The sequence below is a fragment of the Oncorhynchus clarkii genome, chromosome 5, assembly GCF_045791955.1.
Source record: "Oncorhynchus clarkii lewisi isolate Uvic-CL-2024 chromosome 5, UVic_Ocla_1.0, whole genome shotgun sequence".
In the NCBI taxonomy this organism is placed as follows: Eukaryota; Metazoa; Chordata; class Actinopteri; order Salmoniformes; family Salmonidae; genus Oncorhynchus; species Oncorhynchus clarkii.
The window spans coordinates 29,191,602-29,216,440 of NC_092151.1; the positions used below are offsets into that span (position 1 = coordinate 29,191,602).

At 39.1% G+C, this 24,839-nt stretch overlaps 1 protein-coding gene across 1 annotated transcript; it reads left to right on the top strand.

Annotated features, from left to right (window-relative positions):
• Window positions 1–451: 451 nt before the first annotated feature.
• On the top strand, window positions 452–24,477 carry LOC139409946 (T-box transcription factor TBX5-A-like). Its single transcript, XM_071155353.1, has 9 exons — window positions 452–846; window positions 1,674–1,846; window positions 2,491–2,585; window positions 4,319–4,438; window positions 5,919–6,066; window positions 12,507–12,659; window positions 17,616–17,707; window positions 20,296–20,528; window positions 20,702–24,477. The coding sequence occupies exons 2-9, from the start codon at window positions 1,703–1,705 to the stop codon at window positions 21,289–21,291; spliced, it is 1,575 nt and encodes a 524-aa protein (XP_071011454.1). The 5' UTR covers window positions 452–846; window positions 1,674–1,702; the 3' UTR covers window positions 21,292–24,477.
• The last annotated feature ends 362 nt before the right edge of the window (window positions 24,478–24,839 follow it).

A 24,839-nucleotide genomic window follows, 5' to 3' on the forward strand; every position in this document is an offset into this window, starting at 1 on the left:
TCTTCCCAAAGTATCCCATCACAAAGTGTACTTTTCGGTTATCTGATGCAGGATGCCCAGGCCAAATTTATAAGCACATACCATTTTTTCAATATGATGGATGTGCTCTCACACATGTCTGTATCTGTGTTTGTCTCAATTGACGGCGATTAGTTATTTCTGTAAACAAAATCCCAATGGCGAACGTTACTGAGTCTGCTCAATAGCTAAATATATCCGGAAGACTTAGCAGTAAAGGATAGGTTTTGGAGAGAGGGCGGAAGGGGTTGAGGGACGCGGGAGGGGGGAGGGGGAAGGGGGGACCTGAAGAAGACTATTCTTGGGGTAGACCATTGCTGTTCAGGCACTGGATAGGCAGAGGACAACCCAAACTAGCCTACGCTGCTCGTCACAGACTCAGCGCTTCCGCGTCATAACGCGTACTACTGTGGGCCATTGGTGCGTAGAGAGAGAGAGTGAGAGGAGGGAGGGGAGAAGGTGGTGACGGATCTGCTCCTCTGTAAACTTGCTATACTGCTATGTGCTATCAGCAGGGAAGGCTTCCCGAACAACGGTCATCGACTCTAAAATGTACAATAAAGTAACACCGCGTGGTTATTTTAGCCATCTTTGCTAGACTCCTGAATCTCCCTTCACCTGTGCGTTTTCGCTTGGTCACCGTACATTTGGACTTGCACTGAAGATAGAGAAAATCCATGGGGATATTAGATAGCCTTTTCGGGCTACACATTGGGATTATACATTGAATTGGGTGGACATTTTTCGCAAACACTTTGCATTTTTGAAGAAACGACCTCTGCTGTGCCATATCTTCACGACATTGAAAGTGACGTATCTGGTTACAAGGTAAATCCGTTTTTACTGTGCGGAGTATTCCGCGTTCCTGTGGTCAGTGGTTCACTATTGTCGTTGTTATCGCAGGTCATTTTAGTGTAGGACCTCGTAGTGGAAGAAAATAGTCTGTTTTTGCATGGAGCCACGTCGTGCTCTCTGTTTTTATGCCTACAAATACATGTATGTTTTTCAGTGATGGTTGTTACCAACACCATCTATGGTAGGCTATTGTTTTTTGTTTCAATTGGCTTTTTAGGAATACACAACCTATAGGATCTGTCCCGAATTAATGTTTTTTTGCGACCAGTTGTCTATATTCTCTACAAATACGAACAATGTCAGCATCATCAAATTTAGAAACCTTCAATGAGTGGTGTCCTTGCTATGAATATATCACAATTGGTATGTTCATTATAGCCTAGCCTACTTTTCACAAGTAGCCTTCATCATTCGTCTTTATAGTATTCTTTATTGTGGGCTATCAGTTATAATGAAACACACGTCATTTGTCCAAATGGTGAAATGTATTAGAAGAATAAAGACGTCCTTATCCTTATTAATAGTTATCTTTACTGGTAATTAAGTTATATTTTAAGGGAAAATATTGACTGATAGTTTCACAAAATTAACCTAAATAAGTTGTGTGTGTGTGTGGGGGGGGGGGGTGTATGTGTGTGTGTGTGTGTTGGCCATGTTAATAGCAGGCCATGTTGTCTAATGATGGCTACATTTTTTGGCCTACAACTCATTAAAGACGACCAATATCACATCAAAAAGTTATGCGCATATTCAGGACAGAGAATGGGAGGTTGAAATGCGCTTTTGTTTCGATCTGACAGTTGGGGCCTTGGTCTCCGGAGCTCCAGACATGGCAGACCAGAAGGAAACATTTGGACTGCAAAATTCGCCCAGCGGGTCAGAGTCAAAGGAATTACACACTGAGAGTAAAGCAGAGAAACAAAATGGATCTTCGAGCAAATCTCCATCCTCCCAGACGACATATATTCAACAGGTCAGCTTTACACGCTATTTTGAGCCTATGTACTTCAGGTCTCAAGTCACTGCCTAGGTGTTGTTCTTGACCTGTATCTAGGCCTACGTATTAAATATGGATATCTGTAAACGACTCATAAGAGAAGTTCGTGCACTGCAAACTTTTCAGACCTTAGTGTGCATAAAAACGTAGAATTACCATTGTTTTGAACTATAGCCTATAGGCTACAAAGTTCCGTGAAATGATCGTGTCAATCAACTCGATTAATCGCTTGGTAGTTGGTTACCGTAGTCTAGTCCTGCAATTATTGCAGTTTAGTGTATTTTCTTTGTGAGATTTTATTATCTGCCTATTTATAGTCAAATCACAGAATTTATAGGCTAGTTATATAATATGCTTAATGGGAAATGATGGTATACTATTTCAGAATAGTAGCCTTTTGTTTCACGAGGTAGCCCAATGTGAATGGTAGGCTAATATGAAATTATATTATGTCTAGGTTTTTGTTAAACTATTATTGAATTTATACCACAGTGCAACATTTATCCTGTATGAATGACATGACATATGCATAATACTAACTGGGCTAAAAAAGCTTACCAATTGGTCTCCACTGCAAGAAAGGTCATATTGATATTCCTCTTACTTGTCTAATTTTGAAGGGAATGGAGGGGATAAAAGTGTACCTGCATGAGAGGGAATTGTGGGCGAAGTTTCATGAGGTGGGGACGGAGATGATCATCACCAAAGCGGGAAGGTAAGAGAGCAACGACTGCTTATACTGGCATTAACGGATTATGCGAATACGTTTGAGAAACATACAATTGCATGTGAGGTTATGTTTTAATCATTATTAGTAAATAAGAATGGTCAGCATTTAGTGGTTTAGTGGTTTTAGTTTTGACAGTGCTGTCTGAAAAAGTTATTTCGTCCATACATTTGCTGTAGACCTATGTCCACGGAGAAAATAGATTTTTACAAATCTTTTTGTGTTGCAATAGTGATAGCTATACTGATGCTGTACTCGTTTTCTGGAGGGAGGCCTACTGTATTTACACTTCATTCTTTACCAATGTACCACGGCATAGTTCCCTAAATACATCTAAAGGGATATAGTCGGTTTGAGACTAGTTTTTGGGCAGATAAATGTACACGAAACATGCTTTATAGCCTATATATCCTCAATTATTTTAATCCTGTCATTTTTTCCACCCTTCTGTTGTCTTTTTCCAAATTGGATGTATGATATTACTTTTTATTTATTTATTATTTCCTTATATTCTTCACGTTTGCCATATTGAAAGCATTATCGAGTGACTTTTCAAGACAAAAAGGCCAACACGGCAATTGGGCTTATTGGGTAGACCTGTCCTGCTCAGAGTCTCTCACGGAATATGGTTGAGATATTCTTCTACCTCAACTTAGTGTGAACTTGAATATGCATGATGGTCGGTGGTCTCTGCTCATGTTAACAAATCGTCTTGTGGCTCTTAGGTAGCCTATTTATTATTCATTTCAGCTATGTCTCAATATCCTTCCAGTCTGCACTAGGTTCGTGTTTTTTTCCCAACTGCATAAAGCAGTCTTTATATTCTGTCCATTCATTTTCCCGTTATTGGCTTGAGACGTTATTATCCCTCCCGCCCTCGTTATTAACCAACCTACCCCTTTCCATCACCTCGCGGCTGCCTCTTTATTCAGGCAGGTCACCCGTTTGAGAAACAGCTTGTAGGCCTGGAGGCTTGTATCCCAATCGGCGTGCGACAGCAATTTCTGACGTTTTTCCAACCTGATAGACCCCATTTCATCAGGGTACTTGTGTAAAAGTTCTGAACATATGCACGTATGTTACCATGCATCTGGTTACCATGCATCTGGTTTTAGTGACGCATATTTGATGCAAAAGCAGCTAACGTTTATTTAACCGTGAAACTATAGGCTCTTCCTTAATAGATGTTTTATTTTGTTGAAGTATGCATTCGCTTCAGTTGTTGCATGTGTGAAATTATGCAGTCGTTTCCAAACGAACAAAATATATATTAGGCTACCTAATTCCCTTACATTTTATTATGTTTGATTGATTGTTGTTCTACCTTTCATTTGGTTATGCATTGGCTATCTGACGTTGATAGCATACAGTGGGTTCACACCCTGACCCACCCCAAAAGACGTGCAGTGTATGCATAGTTGGTCATATGTTGATATTTTAAGATAGCTAAGTTTGGAACAAGTTGTGGGCTTCTATGCAACGACTGTGCGTCAAGCTCGTATAATTTCCTTAAATTTGACAGTGTGATTTCGGAAGTAATCAATTGATATTAAATTGAGTTGAATGTCGACTCTTGTCCATAAATGTGATTGCATAGACTGTAAATAATCAGAAATGTCCTTAAGGAAATATACGGTAACTTCAATCACCAATAGCCTATAGCAGGCATAATGTATTAATGTATGCACTTACATTGTGTAACTATATTGTTCCATTTGCAGGCGAATGTTTCCCAGCTTCAAAGTGAAGGTCACTGGATTGAACCCTAAAACGAAATACATACTCCTGATGGATGTCGTGCCTGCGGACGACCATCGCTACAAATTCGCCGATAATAAATGGTGTGTAAGACTTTAACAAATAAAGTTCCTCTGGGATCGCATCAGAGCTAATGTCCACAGCCTTATGACAATAAGTAGCCTACCTGTATACAAGATATGAACATGTCATATGTAGCCTATTTTTGACCCAGGATGTTTCACCTTGTAATGAGGTGTTTTCTGTTTGCAGAGTGCAACACGCCTACTGAGTTTTAATAACTTTACAATGTATTTCTGGAGCATATGGGTCTATAGCTATCAGGCTATTGCATATAGATAGAAGGAAACTGTAGTCAATGTGCAATAAAGTAGCCTAGTATTAGGTCGTGTCCAGTTTATGTAAATAAAGCATTATACTTCACACATTGGAATTGGAATCAGTCCTGGGACTAAAAACGTGTTTTATTGAAATTAGGTTGGCCTACGATTTATGGCTCAGATTATATTCGAGGGCATTTACTGGTTCTTTAGCAAACTATTCATTATAGCTCAAATGTCGCAGCCTTAGCCTAAGTACTAAACGTTTACCAATTCTGAAGAAGAAATAGCTTCCGTGTGGTGTAGGGGGATCCTTGGCAAATGCTGGGGAGTTGTTCTGACTACCTACTAGAGGTGGTTTATGCGAATTAATGAACTCATATTTGTGTTGATGTTTCCTTTGGTGAGGGTTTAGATCTCTTTAGACAGCTCTGAAATACAATCTTCACCATCAGCGAAACACAGCATATAAACACTAGTTGTTAGTGTCATGTCCATCTGGTCAAGAATGCCTTGTTTGGGTCAGTGGTTTTCAATGGCGAATACCGCCGATAATGATCCGTTCAGCGCATGTTGTGGAACTAATCTGCTTTTGGTCAAGTAGCCTAGGTTACTGTAAGAAAATAACGTTCGCCCTTGCAAAATAGCATGCAGATTATTGGTTATGCTAATTGGGCTGACCCAACCCAACTGTCCTCGTAGCACGACACACCTAATGTAGACTATTAAATAAAATAAAATAATATATATATTTTAATTATTGTCGCGCAATAGCCATTTTTACAATACTTCGTCATTCTTCTTCCAACGGGTTGAGAGTACAGGCTAAACAAAAGTAGGCTATAGCCTACGCGGACAATACTACAAACCAAAGGCTAGGCTACAACTAAAGGCATTTCTCAAACCTTACATTTCATTAACTGGATAACCTTGTTAAAATCTCCAGTTTTGGAACAAACCCCAAGCCTACTTCCAAATAGCCTAACTGAATTTATTTCGAAGAAGCCTTGGCTACATATTAGGCTAAACCACTATTTCCGATGAAAGGGGAAAGGGAGCCTAAGCATTTTCATGAACAGCGTATTTTAATTGTGAGAAAGTATTTTTCATGAGTGGAACAACTTTGTAGGTTAGAGGTCGCTTTTATCTGCTCACATAAACGTAGGCCTATCGTACCATTTATAGTTGGGTTAATTTAGCTGTGATTTGAGTGTAAAACGCTGACTTTGGTTCTGTGATTCAGGTCCGTGACCGGGAAGGCCGAACCTGCCATGCCCGGGAGGCTCTACGTTCACCCGGACTCTCCTGCGACGGGGGCGCATTGGATGAGGCAACTTGTCTCTTTCCAGAAGCTGAAACTGACGAATAACCACCTGGATCCTTTTGGACACGTATGTGTTACTTAACTCTTCATATGTTACGGCTTTGTCTGCAAGATGCTTGATGAATTTCGTAAAGGATTATAATGATTAACACATCATCTGCATGCATTAGTACAGACAAGAGGTCAGATGGCATCCGCTTCTTTCTTTTTAACGAACTATTATTATGAACTCCCAAGACCCCAGATTTTGTGATCCATGTCGGAAACAAAACAGCAAACAAAAACATAAATTACATCATCTATTTTCTTCTATGTTAAAAATTGTGATTTTGGCTAGATATTTTATGGGGTCGGGGGGTGTGGGTGACATTTTGGCCAAATTACACATCTCAACAGAGAATGCAGGATTGGACAGATTACAATAACATACAATACAACAGTCATATCACGTATAGGACATAACAACAGCACCATGCTATAGTTGACAATCCCAAAAACAATAGTGGTTGTTATATAACTTGAAATAAGGAAGTAGATTATGCACAAATAAACCAATTACAAATTATGTAAAGCTAAGTGATAAACTTCCTCTATCCATCTCTTGAATTATAAGAGGCAGGAAAGTAATATCAATATTGGTCACTTCCTTGTTACTTCTAATTGTATGAAGCTGATAAGAATTGCAGTTGGTGGAACCTACTCTTTCTGCCCAGAGTGAAGCAAATATGTGATATTACTTCAGCATAACACACTGGGTGCAAACTAAAACACTATAAAAGGTCAGCACAAAATCAGTCACAGATTTAATAGCAACTTGTAGTCATTGATGATAGCTGTAGTAGGGAGTATGTTGATTGGAAATCATTTTGTATTGTTTGCATGTGTTGAAGTCAGTAATAGGCCAGATTTTACTCACTTTGACTATCACTTACAGCACTATCTTCTGCCTGATCACATGACTCCATTGGCGGTGTGTGAGAATTGATAGTGATTGTTGCCTTACCAAAACCCAGCTAGTAGAATGAAATTGGAGCTCAGTTCAGTTGGAATGTGAACGGTGTTGTAAATTTCGCGGCCAGAATGCATTTTTGATTGGTTGCAGTGGTTCCTGCTTGCCTTCTTTCGTGTCCAGGAAGTACCATGGGATTCATAAATGAAATACTGGTGCCGAGCCCCAAAAAAAATCCATCAGCTTGTTGGTCCAGCTGGCTGAAATAACTTTGAGACGATTTATAATTACTAGCTTCGGACGTGGAGCTAAAACATGTCGGTGAGGTAGCTTGAGCCAGGAGGGACCTGAAATGTCTGGAAATTAGACAGAGCAGAGCAGGACCTCACCTCCTCAGCCAGAGAGCATGCTGCTATAGACCAGTCTCTCCTATAGCGTTTTGAAACCATTTCCATTGGTTGAAATTCATGTTTTTTATTATTGTATGTTTGGAATTGACTATGAATGTGAGTTTATTGAAGGGATTTCTGATATTCCTATGATAGATTTCTACAGTTAATTGTATATGGTCAATGTTAACATGCATCTTAATGACTATCTATATATTTTGTTTCTTATTCTCAATCATTTAGATGGTATAATCTCAGCTATTTGGGTTACATGTTGCTAATTGAGCCTTTCGTGTCTATCTGATACCAATAGTATGCATATAAACATACAGTATGATTACCCATTTTCAACTTAGCACCTATGGTTTATCCAACACAACACTTATCACAAGCCTAAACTATGGCTTTGATCTTCCTCTAGACTTGCGAAACATTTTTCCACGTTATTCATCTTCTCCAAAATGTGCTGGCGCTGGTGCGCTCGTCCAGTCCTCCCCACACATGTTTTTGCCAGCTGGGTGGGTTGTGGATATCTCACTGTTTATGTTCGAATGGCAGTGTGAGATGAGCAATAGATGATGGTGTACAAATTCTGCTAATCCAACGTCTTCAGAAAGCTCTCTGATGTGGAGGAACTTGAAAGGCAGCCGCAGGGGACCCAGGGTGATCCCTCACTATCATTAAATACTATCATACAGAGTCGGGGGGAATGGAGATGCAGAGAGCCAGGCAGCAGAGAAGGCGTGTGCTGGAGGCCTAGTGGGTGGTCTGGTCTGCTCTACTCTCAGACAGACAGACAGACAGACAGACAGACAGACAGACAGACAGACAGACAGACAGACAGACAGACAGACAGACAGACAGACAGACAGACAGACATGCAGGGAACCAACCCACAGTATGTCTGTCTGTGCTTCTTGTTGTTGTTTTTGTAAGAAATTAACACAATACTTTTAGTGTATAGGTTACATGACAGACTTGGGAGTTAATTGTAACCTTGTCTTCTATCTACATGTTGTAAATCAAATCATCCCAATGGTTTGTATCATTGTGAATCTGTTAGCCAGATAAAGGGAAAAGGGGACACCTTTCAGTTGTTTAACTGAATGCATTCCACTGAAATGTGTCTTCCGCATTTAACCCAACCCCTCTGATTCAGAGAGGTGCGGGGGGATGCCTTAATCGCCATCCACGTCATCGGTGACCGGGGAACAGTGGGTTAACTGCCTTGCTCAGGGGCAGAACGACAGATTTTTACCTTGTCAGTAACTTGTACATTTGGAGTGCAGGTGATATACGCTGATGTTCATAATTTATTTTTAAGTCCCCAACCAACCTTCATTGAAGGCTTTGTGATGGGATTGGTGAATGTGAAGATACAGTGCCTTCGGAAAGTATTCAGATCCTTTGACTTTTTCCACATTTTGCTACTTTACAGCCCTATTCTAACATTTATTCAATTGTTTTTTCCCCCCTCATCAATCTGCACACAATACCCCATAATAACACAGCAAAAACAGTTTTGTTAATGTTTGCTAATTTATACAAAAATAGAAAACTGAAATATCACATTAACATAAGTATTCAGAACCTTTACTCAGTTCTTTGTTGAAGCACCTTTGGCAGCAATTACAGATCGAGTCTTCTTGGGTATGACGCTACAAGCATGGCACACCTGTATTTGCGGAATTTCTCTCATTCCTCTCTGCAGATCCTCTCAAGATCTGTCAGGTTAGATGGGGAGTGTTGCTGCACAGCTATTTTCAGGTCTCTCCAGAGATGTTTGATCGGGTTCAAGTCCGGGCTCTGGCTGGGCCACTTAAGGACATTCAGAGACTTGTCCCGAAGCTACTCCTGCGGTGTCTTGGCTGTGTGCTTAGGGGATGTTGTCCTGTTGGAAGGTAAACCTTTGCCACAGTCTGAGGTCCTGAGTACTCTGGAGCTGATTTTCATCAAGGATCTCTCTGTACTTTGCTCCGTTCATCTTTCCCTTGATCCTGACTAGTCCCCCAATCCCTGCCACTGAAAAACATCCCCACAGCATGAAACATGCCACCACCATGCTTCACAGTAGGGATGGTGCCAGGTTTCCAAGAGTGACAAGTGGCATTCAGGCCAAAGAGTTCAATCATGGTTTCATCAGACCAGATAATCTTGTTTTTCATGGTCTGAGAGTCTTTAGGTGCCTTTTGGCAAACTCCAAGCGGACTGTCATGTGCCTTTTACTGAGGAGTGGCTTCCGTCAGGCCACTCTACCATTAAGGCCTGATTGGTGGAGTGCTGCAGCGATGGTTGTCCGTCTGTAAGGTTCTCTGATCTCCACAGAGAAACTCTAGAGCTCTGTCAAAGTGATCATTGGGTTCCTGGTCACCTCCCTAAAGAAGGCCCTTCTCCCCTGATTGCTCAATTTGGCCGGGCGGGCAGCTCTAAGAAGAATCTTCTTCCATTTAGAATGGTGGAGGCCGCTGTGTTCTTGTGGATCTTTAATGCTGCACACACTTTTTAGTATCTTTCCCTAGATCTGTGCCTAGACACAATCCTGTCTCGGAGCTCTACGCACAATTCCTTCGACCTCATGGCTTGGATTTTGCTTTGACATGCACTGTCAACTTTGGGACCTTATTACAGGTGTGTGCCTTTCCAAATCATGTCCAATCAATGGAATTTACCACAGGTGGACTCCAATCAAGTTGTAGAAACATCTCAAGGATGATCAATGGAAACAGGATGCATCTGAGCTTAATTTCAAGTCTCATAGCAAAGGGTCTGAATACTTACATAAATGAGATATGTTTTTTATTTTTAATACAATTGCAAACATTTCTACAAACCTGTTTTCGCTTTGTCAATATGGGGTATTGGGATTTTTTACATTTGATTCCCTTTTACAATAAGGCTGTAACATAACAAAAAATGAAAAAGTCAATGAGACTGAATTCTTTCCAAAAATAATCACACCCCTTGACATGTTCAACATTTTGTTGTGTTACAGCCTGAATTTAAAATGGATTGGTAGATGGGTAAACAACAACAACAAAACAGACATTGAATATCTCTTTGAGCATGGTGAAGTTATTAATTACACTTTGGAAGGTGCATTAATTAATACACCCAGTCACTACAAAGATAGAGGCGTCCTTCTTAACTCTGTTGCCGGAGAGGAAGGAAACTGCTTAGGGATTTCACTATGATGCTGCCATTAACAACATTGTAGTTACTCCACAATACTAACCTAATTGACAGAATGAAAATAAGGAAGCATTCCATGCAATGCATCCTGTTTGCAACAAGTCACTAAAGTAGTACTGAAAATACAAAGTGTTATGTTTGGGGCAAATCCAATATAACACATTAGGGAGTATCACTCTCCATATTTTCAAGCATAGTGGTGGCTGCATCATGTTATGGGAATACTTCTAAACGTTAATGACTGGCGAGTTTTTCAGGATAAAAAAAGAAACGGTATGGAGCTAAGCACAGGCAAAATCCTAGAGGAAAACCAGGTTGAGTCTGCTTTCCACCAGACACTAGAAGATTAATTCACCTTTCAGTGTGACAATAACCTAAAACACAAGGTCAAATCTACATGGGAGTTGCTTACCAAGAAGAGAGTGAATGTTCCTAAGTGGCCGAGTTACAGTTTTGACTTAAATCTACTTGAAAATCTATGGCAAGATCTGAAAATGCTTGTCTAGCAATGATCAACAACCAATATGACAGAGCTTGAAGAATTTTGAAAATAATAAGTGGGCAAATGTTCCACAATCCAGGTGTGGAAAGCACTTCGACTTACCCAGAAAGACTCACAGCTGGAATTGCTGCCAAAGGTGCTACAAAGTATTAACTCAGGGGTGTGAATACTTATTTGAATTAGATATTTCTGTATTTTATTTTCAGTAAATTAGCAAACATTTCTAAAAACATGTTTTCACTTTGTCATTATGGGGTATTGTGTATGAGTCAGAAAAATATATATATTTAATCAATTTTGAATTCAGGCTGTAACAACGAAATTTGGAATAAGTCAAGGGGTATGACTGAAGGCACTGTAGTTCGTTTTCTCCCACAGTATTTATCTGATTCAGTGTTTTATAAATCTCAAAAATACTTCAGCTTTGACCCATTGTATTATCATGTAGAACATCAACCTGAGTCATAATGCATTTCCAGTGTTGGCTGTTGAAAGACGTTGACCCATTTTTGTTAAGAAAACAATCAATTTCATTGTACACTGACCTACTATCAAGGTGCTTTTGGAAAATTCACAGTGGATCCCAATTTACTCTCTATTTTGAGGTTAAATTGTTCCATCAGTTGTGAGAATCCATTGAGGCCATGTCTTTGTAGTCAGCGCATCCTCTCCCTTTTCTCTGCAGCGTGCTTGAAAGGCACAACAAAAAACCTACAGATAACAGATAGGAGGAATACCCGAGGGGCAAGGGTTCCTGAGGAGGTGAAGGAGAAAAACACTGTTTTGTTATCTCTAAATTTAATGAAATTAAAAACCATTAGATTGCTCACGGCTGATGCCCATGACTCCATAGTATGTCAGACCAATTAAGACTAAAGCCTGAGAAGAGTTCATGGCTCAAGTTCAACTGGGTGGACCGCCGTCTTAATGTCGCCAGCCTGGCCAGTGGTAGTAGTCATCACTTGGCACAAACTAGGTCAGGGGTCAGGGGGAAAGCATGGAAAGAGAAGATGTTCACGTGTTACAATGGGAACTCATCTCTTTTGACATATGTGCATTATCATGTAATGTAACCAGCGTTGTATGTATGTATTTATTTATTGCTGAATGGATTACTGTCATACCCTTCAGTGATGGGCTTGTAGAGTTAGGCAACATATAAACTATGCACACATTTAGATTTTGACTGTACATTCTATCGTCAAATATATTTACATGCTTTTTCTTCCGAATTGCTATGATTAGGCCTGTTGGAATATTCACGGTTTTATGAAATACCTTGTATGTTCTATATTAGTATGTTTTTGTTCGAAGCAATAGCAATAATATTTTGTCTTTATCTTCATTGTCTTGAATGGGTTTGGATTTATTTGAATGTGATTTTGATAATATCAAAAGTTGGGTTTTGGCGGGATTATGCATCAGGAGAAATTGTCAAAATACAAAAGGTGCTTAATGGAATACATTTCTCTCTTCAGATTATCCTCAACTCCATGCATAAATACCAACCCAGGATTCACATCGTGAAAGCGGATGAAAATAATGGCTTTGGCTCCAAAAACACGGCGTTCTGTACCCACGTGTTCCCCGAGACTGCCTTCATTGCGGTAACATCTTACCAGAACCATAAGGTAGGCCTATGCCTTCGATTTTGGACATATTTACGCAGTGGTATTATGTATGTAAGAATAGCCTAAATTGGTGTGAATTTGCAAGTGCATTATAAATGTATACGCCTAATTACAATCAGTTTAGAACGAATTAAAACTTTTTGGCATATGGAGATATCGAATTGTTGCATTGCCCTTGCCTTCTCAATTAAAAGTAACAACGTCACAACACATATAGTCTATAAAATCACTTCATGGATAAATCGAAATCAGTTCCTGAACATCAGAATGTAGGCCCACATTGCTGCTAAAGACGTGCCGGGAAGACGGAAAACTGATGAATGGGCTGATTATCAAAGATTGAATAATAAAGCGGATGGAGTGTATCCTTTCGCCACAAATGGAGTCTGACGTAGGCCTATGTCACCATGAGCAGTGGCAGAAGATGAGGTTCACGTCTGATTATCACTGATATCATATTCAGATCATTGACAGATGTGACTATGGGTCGGGGAAACCGCATGTCCGAAATATTGGACAAGGCACGACCTCAAGACACTTTAGGAAATTTCAACTGGTGCAGTTTCATTAAATTTTAGTGAATGATACGGATTGCAGATAAGGCTCAGGGAGTAAGTATAACGTCCATACATTTTGAACGTTTTATTATATGCTTATATGTGCTTTATTATGTTCGAGCTTTATAAATAGTGTATTATTAACAGGCTACTACAGTTATTATTATGACTATGCATATTATTTATAATATTAGAGAAAATGTAGGTGTTAGCCTATAGCCTATAAGAAATAAGCCTAAACCAACTTGGGTTTTTTTAGCCCGAAGTTGCAATAAATCTCGAAATAGTATATATTGTGATGAATATCGATTACAAAAAATCTATTTATGCATGCATGTATTTTATTTGTATAATGTACATGTAGACTAATAATTCACAGGTTCAAACATGATTTCGTGAACTAAAATATTAACTGTTTAGCGTCCTGCTTTCTTTAAAAAATATTTAAAGTACAATTTTGTCACTGAATTAAGAGCATTTCAGTATTTAATAATATTTATTCGTCTTTATGAAATTAATGGTTACGGTTAGACACAATCCGTCTCCCATGGTACGCTCAGGGTTGTTAATTAATCAGAAAGCCAACTTCCTCACTTGAATATATTTTTTTACTAAAATGTGATGTAGGTCTATATAAATTATTTTCAAAATATTTTTAGACTGAAATGAAACCACTAAGAAAAATATAGGCATAGTCTATTTTACAAACCTGCACTTAAATCCCTGGAAGATAAATGGTTAAAGTGTTGTAATTTACTTATTAAGTAAGTTTTAAATTCAAAAGTGGGTATATTTTCAATCATGTAGTGTAAAATTGTCCTCTATGAACGTTCAAACATGCAACCAACCACCTGTTGCATGCGCTTTATTTTGGCTGCGCATTGGAACGTTTATTTACAAAGAGAAGACAAAGAGAGATCATATCAAACGATTACATTTTCCTCAAATCCGACCAGGCATACGCATAATCTTAGGAGTGTTGCCCAATCATTTCTGCGTCCGTTTAACATCCGTTTTTAACTATGTCTGAGTCAGATTTTACTGTGGGACAGAGGGAATGTGCAGAGGGTAAGGACCCTTAATGTGTCCTGAGCCAATCCGAATTCTGAGAAACAGGAAATACAAATGACTGAAACTCTGAAGAAAACATTAATTAAAATCAAGGAGTTTGAGGGCTCTTGAGAATGCAACATGGGCTAATTATTATTATTAGGCCTGCCAGACTTCCAGACAAACAGTCTATTCTGATTTCCTCAACTTTTACCACGAATACCTAATCAAAGAATGTTACATCTGCCAATTAAGCTAAGAAAAAGTTATCATGCCATGCCTTTTGGGGGAACTCGCACCACCTGTTAACAGTTTATTCAGAACGGCCAAACTTGCCCATAGCTATACTTGAATTGAAAACAAAACATTTCCTTCTGAATAAACTATTTCGAAAACAACTCGCCTTTTCATATCTTCTGTTCTCAAATTAGTTAGTTCTATACAGGCTACAGAAAACACAGGGCCTAGGCCTATGAATCTGAACGTATTGGCTAACTCTTAAAAATTATATTTGCATTATGGTAAATAGCCTGATTAACAAATGCAGTAATCTATTATGGCTGAATGTTTGTCATGATTGCTATCCTTGGTAGTCAAGGCAAGTAGGCTATCTAACGACCCAGCATTGGTAACAACTTGCTTTGTATTTAACGGGGTGTTTAGGCCTATAAATGTCTCCAGAATTGTTAGGAAACTGTCGCCCCAGGCGTGTAGTTTTTTTCACACGAACAGTGTTAGTTCATGCATGGCGCTTTCATGCAACGGCACACTATACAATATTTATACATTTGGGCTCAGTTTGGAAAAATTCCTACATTTGTATAGTCTGGTATGAATTCGTCCAATTGTAAATATACTGTATGTAACCTGGTTGACCTGCATTAACATTTCGTGCCATTAACATTTGCATTTACTATGCTAGTCAAATTTGAAGATAGCATTCTTTTTCATGCCACCCTTTGTAATTCATAGGCCTTTTCACCTGAAACACCTTAAATTATCCTGCATAGGCCTAATTGGTTTACAATTAGATAGGGATATTGAGCGATTAAATATCAGTTAGACTTTTAGGTAGACCTATAGCCTATTTTGTTGAGCCATGTGTAGGCTACAAGTTATTTTTGCAAACATTTTGTACCACCAACAGTTATTTTCAAAATGATTGCTTTTTTAATAAGCTAGTTACTTTTTGAGAAATCATTTTGAGAATCATGTTACTGAAATATGGTAAGATTCAATACCCTCATACTCCTGTATTATCCACACTTTATTCTACATTTGCTTCCCAAAGAAAATCTAGACTTTTGCCAAACGCCCAGTGGATTAACGAGAAGCTAAAAACGTGTATGTCTCAATGAGATATATTTTACAAGGTTTGGTAGAAAGTGAAAGCCAGCGCGTGGACAAAAAATACAGTCTTATTGTGAGACATGAAACACAGCAGACCAGCCAACTAATTAGGCCTACCTGCCAGAAACCGCCTGCCCTGCATTCTGTTTAATCTCAAATCGTAATTTTTGCGGCTGTTAGAACTTCATTCCATTATCCATTATCCAAAATCTATGGCTTTGGTCCAATCTGGAAAATAATATAATTGTTTCCTAGATGGGCTACTTGCTCTCTACACTGTAAAAAAAAGTAACTGCTTAACCCATTAAAGAAATTGAGTAGTGGCTACCAAAATGTATCCAGTAGTCATTAAAACTCAAATCGTACTAACTCATATGTCATTACGATTTCTTATCACTTAATATTTTCGAGTACTGTTTATTATTGAGTAAATAACTTTGTGTTCTGATAATATAGTTCGTTTTTACAAATTATGATTAATTAAGGTTTTAAAGTAAATCTGGCATTTATTAAATAAATTGTCCTTTCTTGATTTCAATGTTTTACATCTTTACTTAATATAATAAAGTAGTAGTCAGACATTGATCTTTGAGTAAAAACACTCGATTTATCTGTGTTTTTCTGATGTATAATTATTACATTTTTGCAAGTTATGAATTCCTAATAGTGCCATGTGGCTCTGTTTTTAGAGGATTGTGGGTAATTCAAAATGTTTACACTTTATGATACTTCTACACAATGTTGTATGCATGTTTGAAGAAAGTAAATTATATTTCTAAAATAGTATTAAGCAGTATGTTGTGCTGAGTTGTAATTGATCATGATGAACACATATCAAAACCATTAGACAAATTGATGTTCAATATTGAGACAAGTCATTCCCACCGTCAACAAGGTGTGCAGCACTCTTAATGAGAGGTATATGTAGCATCCTGTAATGCTCACAGCTCTACTTAGTGCTAGAGGAATGAGTACTGTGCTCAACAATGCCTGCTAAGGTGGGTTAAAATACGAATTCTTCAAATAGATACACATTTTAAACATGAAGACACGATCACTCAAAATTACCAATCAGAACTACTTACGCTTGAAAAAAAAATGCCACAAAGGTAAATCATTTAAGTAGAAGGGACCCTAAATGTCTATGTTCACTACAACAAAAATTAATGTTCAGGTAATGTCAAAAGTTATAGTTCAGAAAACAATGCAATTTAGTGTCAAAGTTCACACAAAAAAAACAGTTAAGTATTTTACAACTTAAAAAATGAAGTTATAAAGTGACATCACCATATATGGTTAAGTATTGAACACTGAAATACTTTGAGTTGGGTTACTTGAATGGTTCTAGGCAAGGGTTTCCACACAAAAAAAAATTGTTAGCAGGACTAATGACCTTTTACAATATATAGCTCCATGGGAAATTACGTTTCTGGCATCAACTTTAGATCTGTAGCCTGATCCACTTTAATATTTATAGAGTTGTATAGTACAGCAAGCTAATGTTAGATGATAGAAAGTTTTCATATTTACATTAAATTAATGAAATATGTTTTTCAGAATTAAATTGTGTGCTTAATGGTCTGAGCACATGGTCATTTAATCTACATGTTAATAACTAAACCAGGGGCACAGCAACCAACTAGTACAGTAGGCCTATTATGCCAATGCTTTGGTGAGGTTTCTTTCCTTTTGAGTGCTTATTTGAAAAGTTAAGATTGTCATACAACTACTGACCAGCGTGTGTGTGTGGACCTATGGCCAATGTTTCATCCTAAAACCATCTTGATGCTTTATGATGTTCCACATGGGAGGGTGAAGAAGCTGGTTTTGAGTGAAGATGTCTTTGAAGAGGCTTTGAAGGACACAACAAGTCCTTCTCACAGAATATAGGAAAAAGGAAATGTGTATGACATTGGGATGTAAAGTTTTCTTTTTACATAAAATTGTAGGCTAATTGACGGTTGAATCACTTATGACAAATGTGCTGTCTGTTTTGCAGATAACCCAACTTAAGATAGAGAACAACCCGTTTGCCAAAGGCTTTCGTGGGAGTGATGACATGGAGCTCCACCGGATGTCCAGAATGCAAAGGTAGGACCTATTACAGTCACAAAGATACCCATGATCGCCAATGGCTAAGCTTTGATTCAGTGGTTGACTTTTCTAACTCTAATAATCCAATATTACCATCATTAGAGGTTGTTTGGCACACTATATGGTAAACTGGAAGCATGCATTAGACAATGTAACCACAATTAGATAAGGATTACTGACATTCTAATCACAGTGTCACTTCACAAGCACCATTGTAATCCCTGAATCAGTGAAATGCAAACCAGATGAGTGTTATTTTCAGTGAGACCCACCACCCCCTGCCCCCCTCTCCCCAGCTGAGTAAGTGTAGTTCTTGAGCAGGGGCCAGTCTTCATGTCCCAGGGCTTTTTATGGCTGATCTGGCAGGGCCTTCTGAACTAGCGACATCTCCCTCTTTACCGGGAGGGATATTCCTACCAGTCGTCTGTGCATTGATGATATGGCTGGTCCAGCATTAGCATCGACCACATGGCTCTTTTCCCTATTCACTCCAGATGAGTACTTTCACATGCATCCACACAGTGTGGAAAACACATTTTCAAAGAAGAAAATCTGGTTTGAAACTTGCCCAGATCGGCCAACAAAGGCGTTGCAAGGGCTTTCAAACAGAGGATTCCTAAATCTGAGAAAAATGTTAAAGGAGTTTGGTTTACCATGCGCAAGTGACACTTTGCCTCCCATACATTTGATTTGGAATGGGAGAACAGAACATTCTCTCTAATTAGCCACTGCAGGTGAATCTAATTTTGGTAGTTTTGGTTGACTATGATTTTCCACATTGGGTGATGTGGTACACATTTAGCTAATTTTATAGTGGAATTAGTGAGAGAAGACAGAACAGTTTGGATGTTTGTCCTTTTTCTCCAAAACTATTTTACCTGCACACATAATCAATTTTTTATTCATCACTGGGGTGTTCACAAATCTATATTGTATATTTAATATTGGGTTATCTCAGTCAGATGTTGATTAAGTTGGTTTATGTCACAATATAATACTTCTGCAAGTGGGATACTTATTTTGTATAGACATTTGTAAATTGATTTCAATTGGCCAAAGGCCAAACCACACCATAACTCCGACATGCCACTGTCCTGTCTTGCCAAGTACAGTAAGCTCAGCACATCTGGTCTTGGTTAATATTTCCAAGGGAGAGCTTATTGCAAGATGAGGTCACTGGTTCAAAAGAAACAGTCAAAGAAACAGAAGTAGCAAAAATGGTCCATTCATAGATCCTCTAGATTAATGCAACTGGAATAAATGCCTTTCTTTCCACTGGAAACCAATCCTCCCGAACACTTTCTCAGTGGATCCTAAGTGGGTGTGACTCATTGATAGTCCGTGTGGTTTGTTAGTATTGAGAAGGGTATCAGATCATTGGATGAAAGAGACAGTGTATACAAGTCAGCCATGGTTAATGACTTAGGTCAGGGGCAGTTCTCAAGTAACATATCTATCTTCTTTTGCATGTGAAAAACCATGATGAATGAACAAATACTAAAGATAATTAGGATGATTGATTTAGGATAATTAGGTGATGATTAAAGGTCCAATACAGTCATTTTTATCTCAATATCAAATAATGTCTGTGTAACAATTAAGTACCCTACAGTGATTGTTTTCAATTAAAATGGTTAAAAAAAAGAGTTTTAAATAGCTTCTTAGCAAAGAGCAATTTCTCAAGCAAGAATTGTTCTTGTACTGTCTTGGAATGGTCTGAATGGGGAAGGAAACCAAGAAAACTAGCTGTTTGGAACTCTATTTCTTATTGTCTATGAACTCATTTACATTTGACAATTTCACAGGATTATTCCAACCTCAGTGTGGAAATATATATAAAACACAAGAAAATCACATTTGACTGCACTGGGTCTTTAATAATCACTACTATTAGTAATAGTAATGGTAATTATAGTAGTTGTAGTAGTAGTACTAGTGGTGGTGATATATACTGTGTAGAAAACATTATTTCCATGACATGGACTGACCAGGTGAATCCAGATGAAATGATCCCTTATTGATGTAACTTGTTAAATCTACTTCAAATCAGTGTAGATGAAGGGGAGGTGACAGGTTCAATTATTTTTTTCAAGCCTTGAGACAATTGAGACATGGATTGTGTGTGTGCCATTCAGAGGGTGAATGGGCAAGACAAGATATTGAAGTGCCTTTGAACGGGGAATTATAGTAGGTGCCAGGTGCACCGGTTTGACTGTGAAGAACTGCAACGCTGCTGGGTTTTTCATGCTAAACAGGTTCCCATGTGGTCCACCAAGAATGGTCCACCACCCAAAGGACATCCAGACAACTTGACACAAATGTGGGTAGCATTGGAGTCAACATGGGCCAGCATCCCTGTGGAACGTTTTTGACACCTTGTAATGTCCATGTCCCGGTGAATTAAGGCTGTTCTGAGGGAAAAGGGCGAGTGACTCAATATTAGGAAGGTGTTCCAAATGTTTTGTACACTCAGTGTAAATTGAAGAAGCATACAGTACGATAAGTGTTATGATCATTTCGTAACCCTGTGTGTGTGTGTGTGTGTGTGTGTGTGTGTGTGTGTGTGTGTGTGTGTGTGTTTGCAGCACTAAGGAATACCCAGTGGTCCCTCGCAGTACGGTGCGCCAGAGGGTGGGCACCAGCCAGAGCCCATTCAGTGGGGAGGTGCAGGTTATGGTCACTCCCAGTGGCCTGGCCTCCCAGTACACCCAGTGTGAGAATGGGGTCACCAGCACCTCACAGGACCTCCTGCCCCAGTCTGGCTGTTACCCCCTCCCCCACGAGCACAGCCAGGACTACCATTGCATCAAGAGGAAAGGTGGGCCAGGCTATCATGATATATGCATGCCAATGGGATGGGTTTTTGGAAGCATATAAAAGGGAAAACATAGTTGATTACTAATGTATAAAGATATCAATTGTTTTTCTCAGCTGATTAGTCTACAATATCTGTAAATACTGCAGCTGTAACTGTTTCCTGTCTGTCTGTAGTGGATGATGACTGTCACTCAGGGGAGCACACCTACAAGAAGGCTTACCTGGAGAGCTCCTCCAGCGAGGACGACCATTACTACCGTCCCGTCAGCTACCCACAGAGCCTGGGCCTGCCCGGGGGGCCCTACAGGACCGAGTCTGGCCAGAGGCAGGCCTGTATGTACGCCAGCGCCTCCCAAGGGGCTGAGCCCGTCCCCAGCCTGGAGGACATCAGCTGCAACACCTGGGCCAGTGTTTCGCCCTATGGCAGCTGCTCCGTCACCTCCATGCAGCCAATGGAGCGGCTGCCCTACCAGCACTTCTCCGCCCACTTTACCTCGGGGCCCCTGGTGTCCAGACTGAGCGGGGTGGCAAGCCACGCCTCCACGCAGCTGGGCGAAGCCCACCACGCCATGTACCAGGGCCCCATGACCCACCAGACACTGGGCCGCCAGTGTAGCCCTGGGGCAGGCATCCAGTCGCCCACCGCAGGTCTCCAAGGCAACGAGTACCTGTACTCGCATGGGATCCCGCGCACGCTGTCGCCTCATCAGTACCACACAGTGCACAGCGTCAGCATCATGCCAGAGTGGAATGAGAGCAGCTAAAATAACTTTCTTCATAGGAAAGGATGGAGAAATTGGATAAAAAAAGGCCCTTGATAAGGTTGGGCTTTAGATAAATCTATATTTATATTTTTGAAGCAGTACAGTACGGCAGTGCAGTCTCATGAGATTAATGAGGCATGACCGCCTACAGCATTGGACTTTGGTGCTCAGAGGAACTGCGTGACTGTCTTTGCAGTTGACTTCTTACTGTGCCTAAAGGCAAACATCATGAGGATGGGCAAAACAAGGTGGAGAAAAGCATTGGCCATGAAGGAGACTTATAAGGAAACTAAACAAGTTTAAAAACCCAATGCTTTTGCATGAGTAACAGAAGCACAGAAGTGGCTTCATCGGGAGACCCCTATTTTAAAACTGTTCTGTTTTGATAGTGTATTTTACATCTTGGTGTTGCATTATCAATGTTTTTTTCTGCTGCCAATAGAAAGCTCTTTTACCTTTATCCTGTAGATTTGTAGATTTAACATTTTGTGAAAAAAAATACCTCCCAGTTTTAATTTTATTTGTTTTTTTTGTTGTGAACTGCTTACCTTCTATATTGAACAAAAATAAACGCAACATGCAACAATTTCAACGAATATACTGAGTTACAAGTTCATAAAAGGAAATCAGTCAACTGAAATACATTTATTAGGCGCACATCTATGGATTTCACATGACTGGGCAGGGGAGCAGCCATGGGTGGGCCTGGGAGGGCATAGACCCACCCACTGGGGAGCCAGGCCCAGCCAATCAGAATATGTTTTTTTTTTCGCACAAAAGGGATTTATTATAGACAGAAATACTCATCAGTTTCATCAGCTGTCCAGGTTACTGGTCTCAGACAATCTCGCAGGTGAAGAAGCCAGATGTGGAGGTCCTAGGCTGGCGTGGTTACACATGGTCTGAGGTTGTGAGGCCGGTTGGATGTACTGCCATATTTTCTAAAACGACTTGATGCGGCTTAAATAAGCCGACTTGATGCGGCTTATTTAATTCACTGGCAACAGCTCTGGTGGAATTTCCTGTAGTCAGCATGCCAATTGCACGCTCCCTCAAAACTTGAGACATCTGTGTTATTTTGTGTTATGACAAAACTGCACATTTTAGAGTGGCCTTTTATTGTCTCCTCCACAAGTTCTACCTGTGTAATGATCATGCTGTTTAATCAGCTTCTTGATATGTTACACCTGTCAGGTGGATGGATTATCTTGGCAAAGGAGAAATGCTCACTAACAGGGATGTAAACAAATTTGTGCACACATTTTGAGAGAAACACACTTTTTGTGCGTATGAAACATTTCTGGGATATTTTATTTCAGCTCATGGAACACTTTACATGTTGCATTTATATTTTGTTCAGTATAAAACCATTCTACAGAAATTCAGAGGCTGTGATTATTTTTTGTGGCTCTTTTGAAAAAAGTACTCGTTGAATTAATGGGTGATTTGTCAATCAACATTTCTAAGAGTAGAAAACATACTAGATACTTACGAAAAACATTGCATTGGTCTGCATTAGTTTGAATACTATAGCAGAAAAAAATTGTCCTTAGAGTGACAGTATGTACTGTAGAGGAAGTGTGTATTGATATCTTCTCTAACCCTGGCATGTAGCAACACACACTTTGACATGGAAACAGTTTGTTATTTGCAGTAAGTCCAGGAACAGTGTGTGAAAAATGGACCCAGTATTCGCCTGCAACAACCCACATGAAAAAATACTATAGTATATTATGGCATGAATACTAAAAGTATTCACTAGTGTTTTTGCCAACTTCAGTGTAGTATTTGCAGTTAACTACAGTATAAATACTGTAGTAAAATAACTAGTGTATATACTATAGTAATTAATGTAGTGTTTTTGCAGATTGTAGTATACTGTAGTATTTACTGTAGTATTTACTACAGTGTTTTTCTTTTATTATCTATGACATAGAAATGGAGGATTTCTCCTAGAGTAAACCTACTAGAGAAATATTAAAAGGCCAAATTTTCCACAACCTGTAGGTACAACTGGGGTCTGAACAGATAGTTCAGAGCTCCTGCTCTTCTCTATAACCTGAAGGGAACACATTATATGGTCTATACTTGGAATGTAGGTTTCTCACTTATGAGTGGCACAAAGCCCAAATTGGGATATGGGGAGGGTATATGCAATTAAATACTTTAGTATTTACTATAGTTAAACTGTAGTGTTTTTGAGGACTGTAGTGTTTAAGGATATTGGTGAAAACCACAGTATTTTTTTGCGGATAATACTGTAGTATTTACCATAGTATTATACACTATGCTGCCAAATTCTACAGTAAATACTACACATGATCGAGGGATACTACAGTGTAGTATAGTATTCTACAGTATACTACAGTTTACTGCAGAATAATATAGTAAGTACTGTAGTATTCTATAGTAAACTGTAGTATTTTGCAATGTGGAGAAAGCTAAGAAACAAGAAACCTTCTCAAATAGCAAGTATAGTTCTCATTCAGACACGGCCCTTATAAGAGATTGAAGCCAGCATTGCTGAAAAGGTGATTGCATAATATGAAAACTTTTTTTAATCCAATTTTTATTAGTTGACTTATTTTCATTGTTGTACCGAGCAAATGTGTTGTATATCAATATTTTCATTTATGTTTTGACAACTGGCACTTCTCCCATGACTACAGTCATAAACTCAAACTGAGCAAACAACAAAGATATGTATGGTATATATGATTTAACAATGTGGAATGTAAAGGACGAGAGGCACAGATTATTAATGACAAACAATGATAATATAAAAGCATGGTCACTGCAGAGATTATACACGATCTAAACATGCACATCAATACATACATTCTGCCAATATATGGAAGTCATGGTATATGTTAAAGGTGAGTTTGACGAATGTACAAAGACTTATTTTTGAATTACTTGTAGTCGATAGAATGCTACTTGTCAATAGTATTTATTTTTTTCCCATATTCTAAATCAACTTGCTCCTGTTGTATCAAAAGTTAAACCTGTTATTCGCTCCTGTTCTTTTTGGTACTTTGTTATTTAGGCTCCTTTTATTTTCTTTTTTAATCATACTGCTTTAGAAATCAGGACATTCATTTAGAGGTCAAAAGTCTAAGAGAGAGAGATGGATTATGTTGCTGTAAATATACACATGTAAATAGAATAAAGAATACTTGCAATACATTTAAGAGCATTCTGTCTTTTCTCATTTGACCTCTTTTTTTATGATGCTTTTTGTCCTTTGTTTACATACACATCATTTGTATAAAAACAACAAGTTGAAAATCTTGTCATCACAGTGTAGGTGGCAGCAGTAACTAATTGTGCCTAATTGTCCCCAGCATCTCTTGATTCAACTGATAATCCTGAGGATTAAAGGTCTGCTGTCTGGCCAACCCCTCTGAGCCCCTCATAAATTGTGTGTGTGTGTGGTGCTGGTTCACACCCTCTAGTCAACCCCTTGGGTGCAGTTGACCGGTTACCTTAGACATCGAGGACATATTGACCAGAGTGGACCACTCCTTGACCACTGTTTCAAACCACAG

What these genes read in the sequence shown, in the direction of transcription:
- LOC139409946 (XM_071155353.1), top strand. Translation starts at nt 1,703, where the DNA reads ATGGCAGACCAGAAGGAAACATTTGGACTGCAAAATTCGCCCAGCGGG. An exon ending in AGACGACATATATTCAACAG is followed by an intron (nt 1,847 to 2,490) that starts GTCAGCTTTACA and finishes CTAATTTTGAAG; the next exon opens with GGAATGGAGGGGATAAAAGT. An exon ending in CCATTGCATCAAGAGGAAAG is followed by an intron (nt 20,529 to 20,701) that starts GTGGGCCAGGCT and finishes GTCTGTCTGTAG; the next exon opens with TGGATGATGACTGTCACTCA.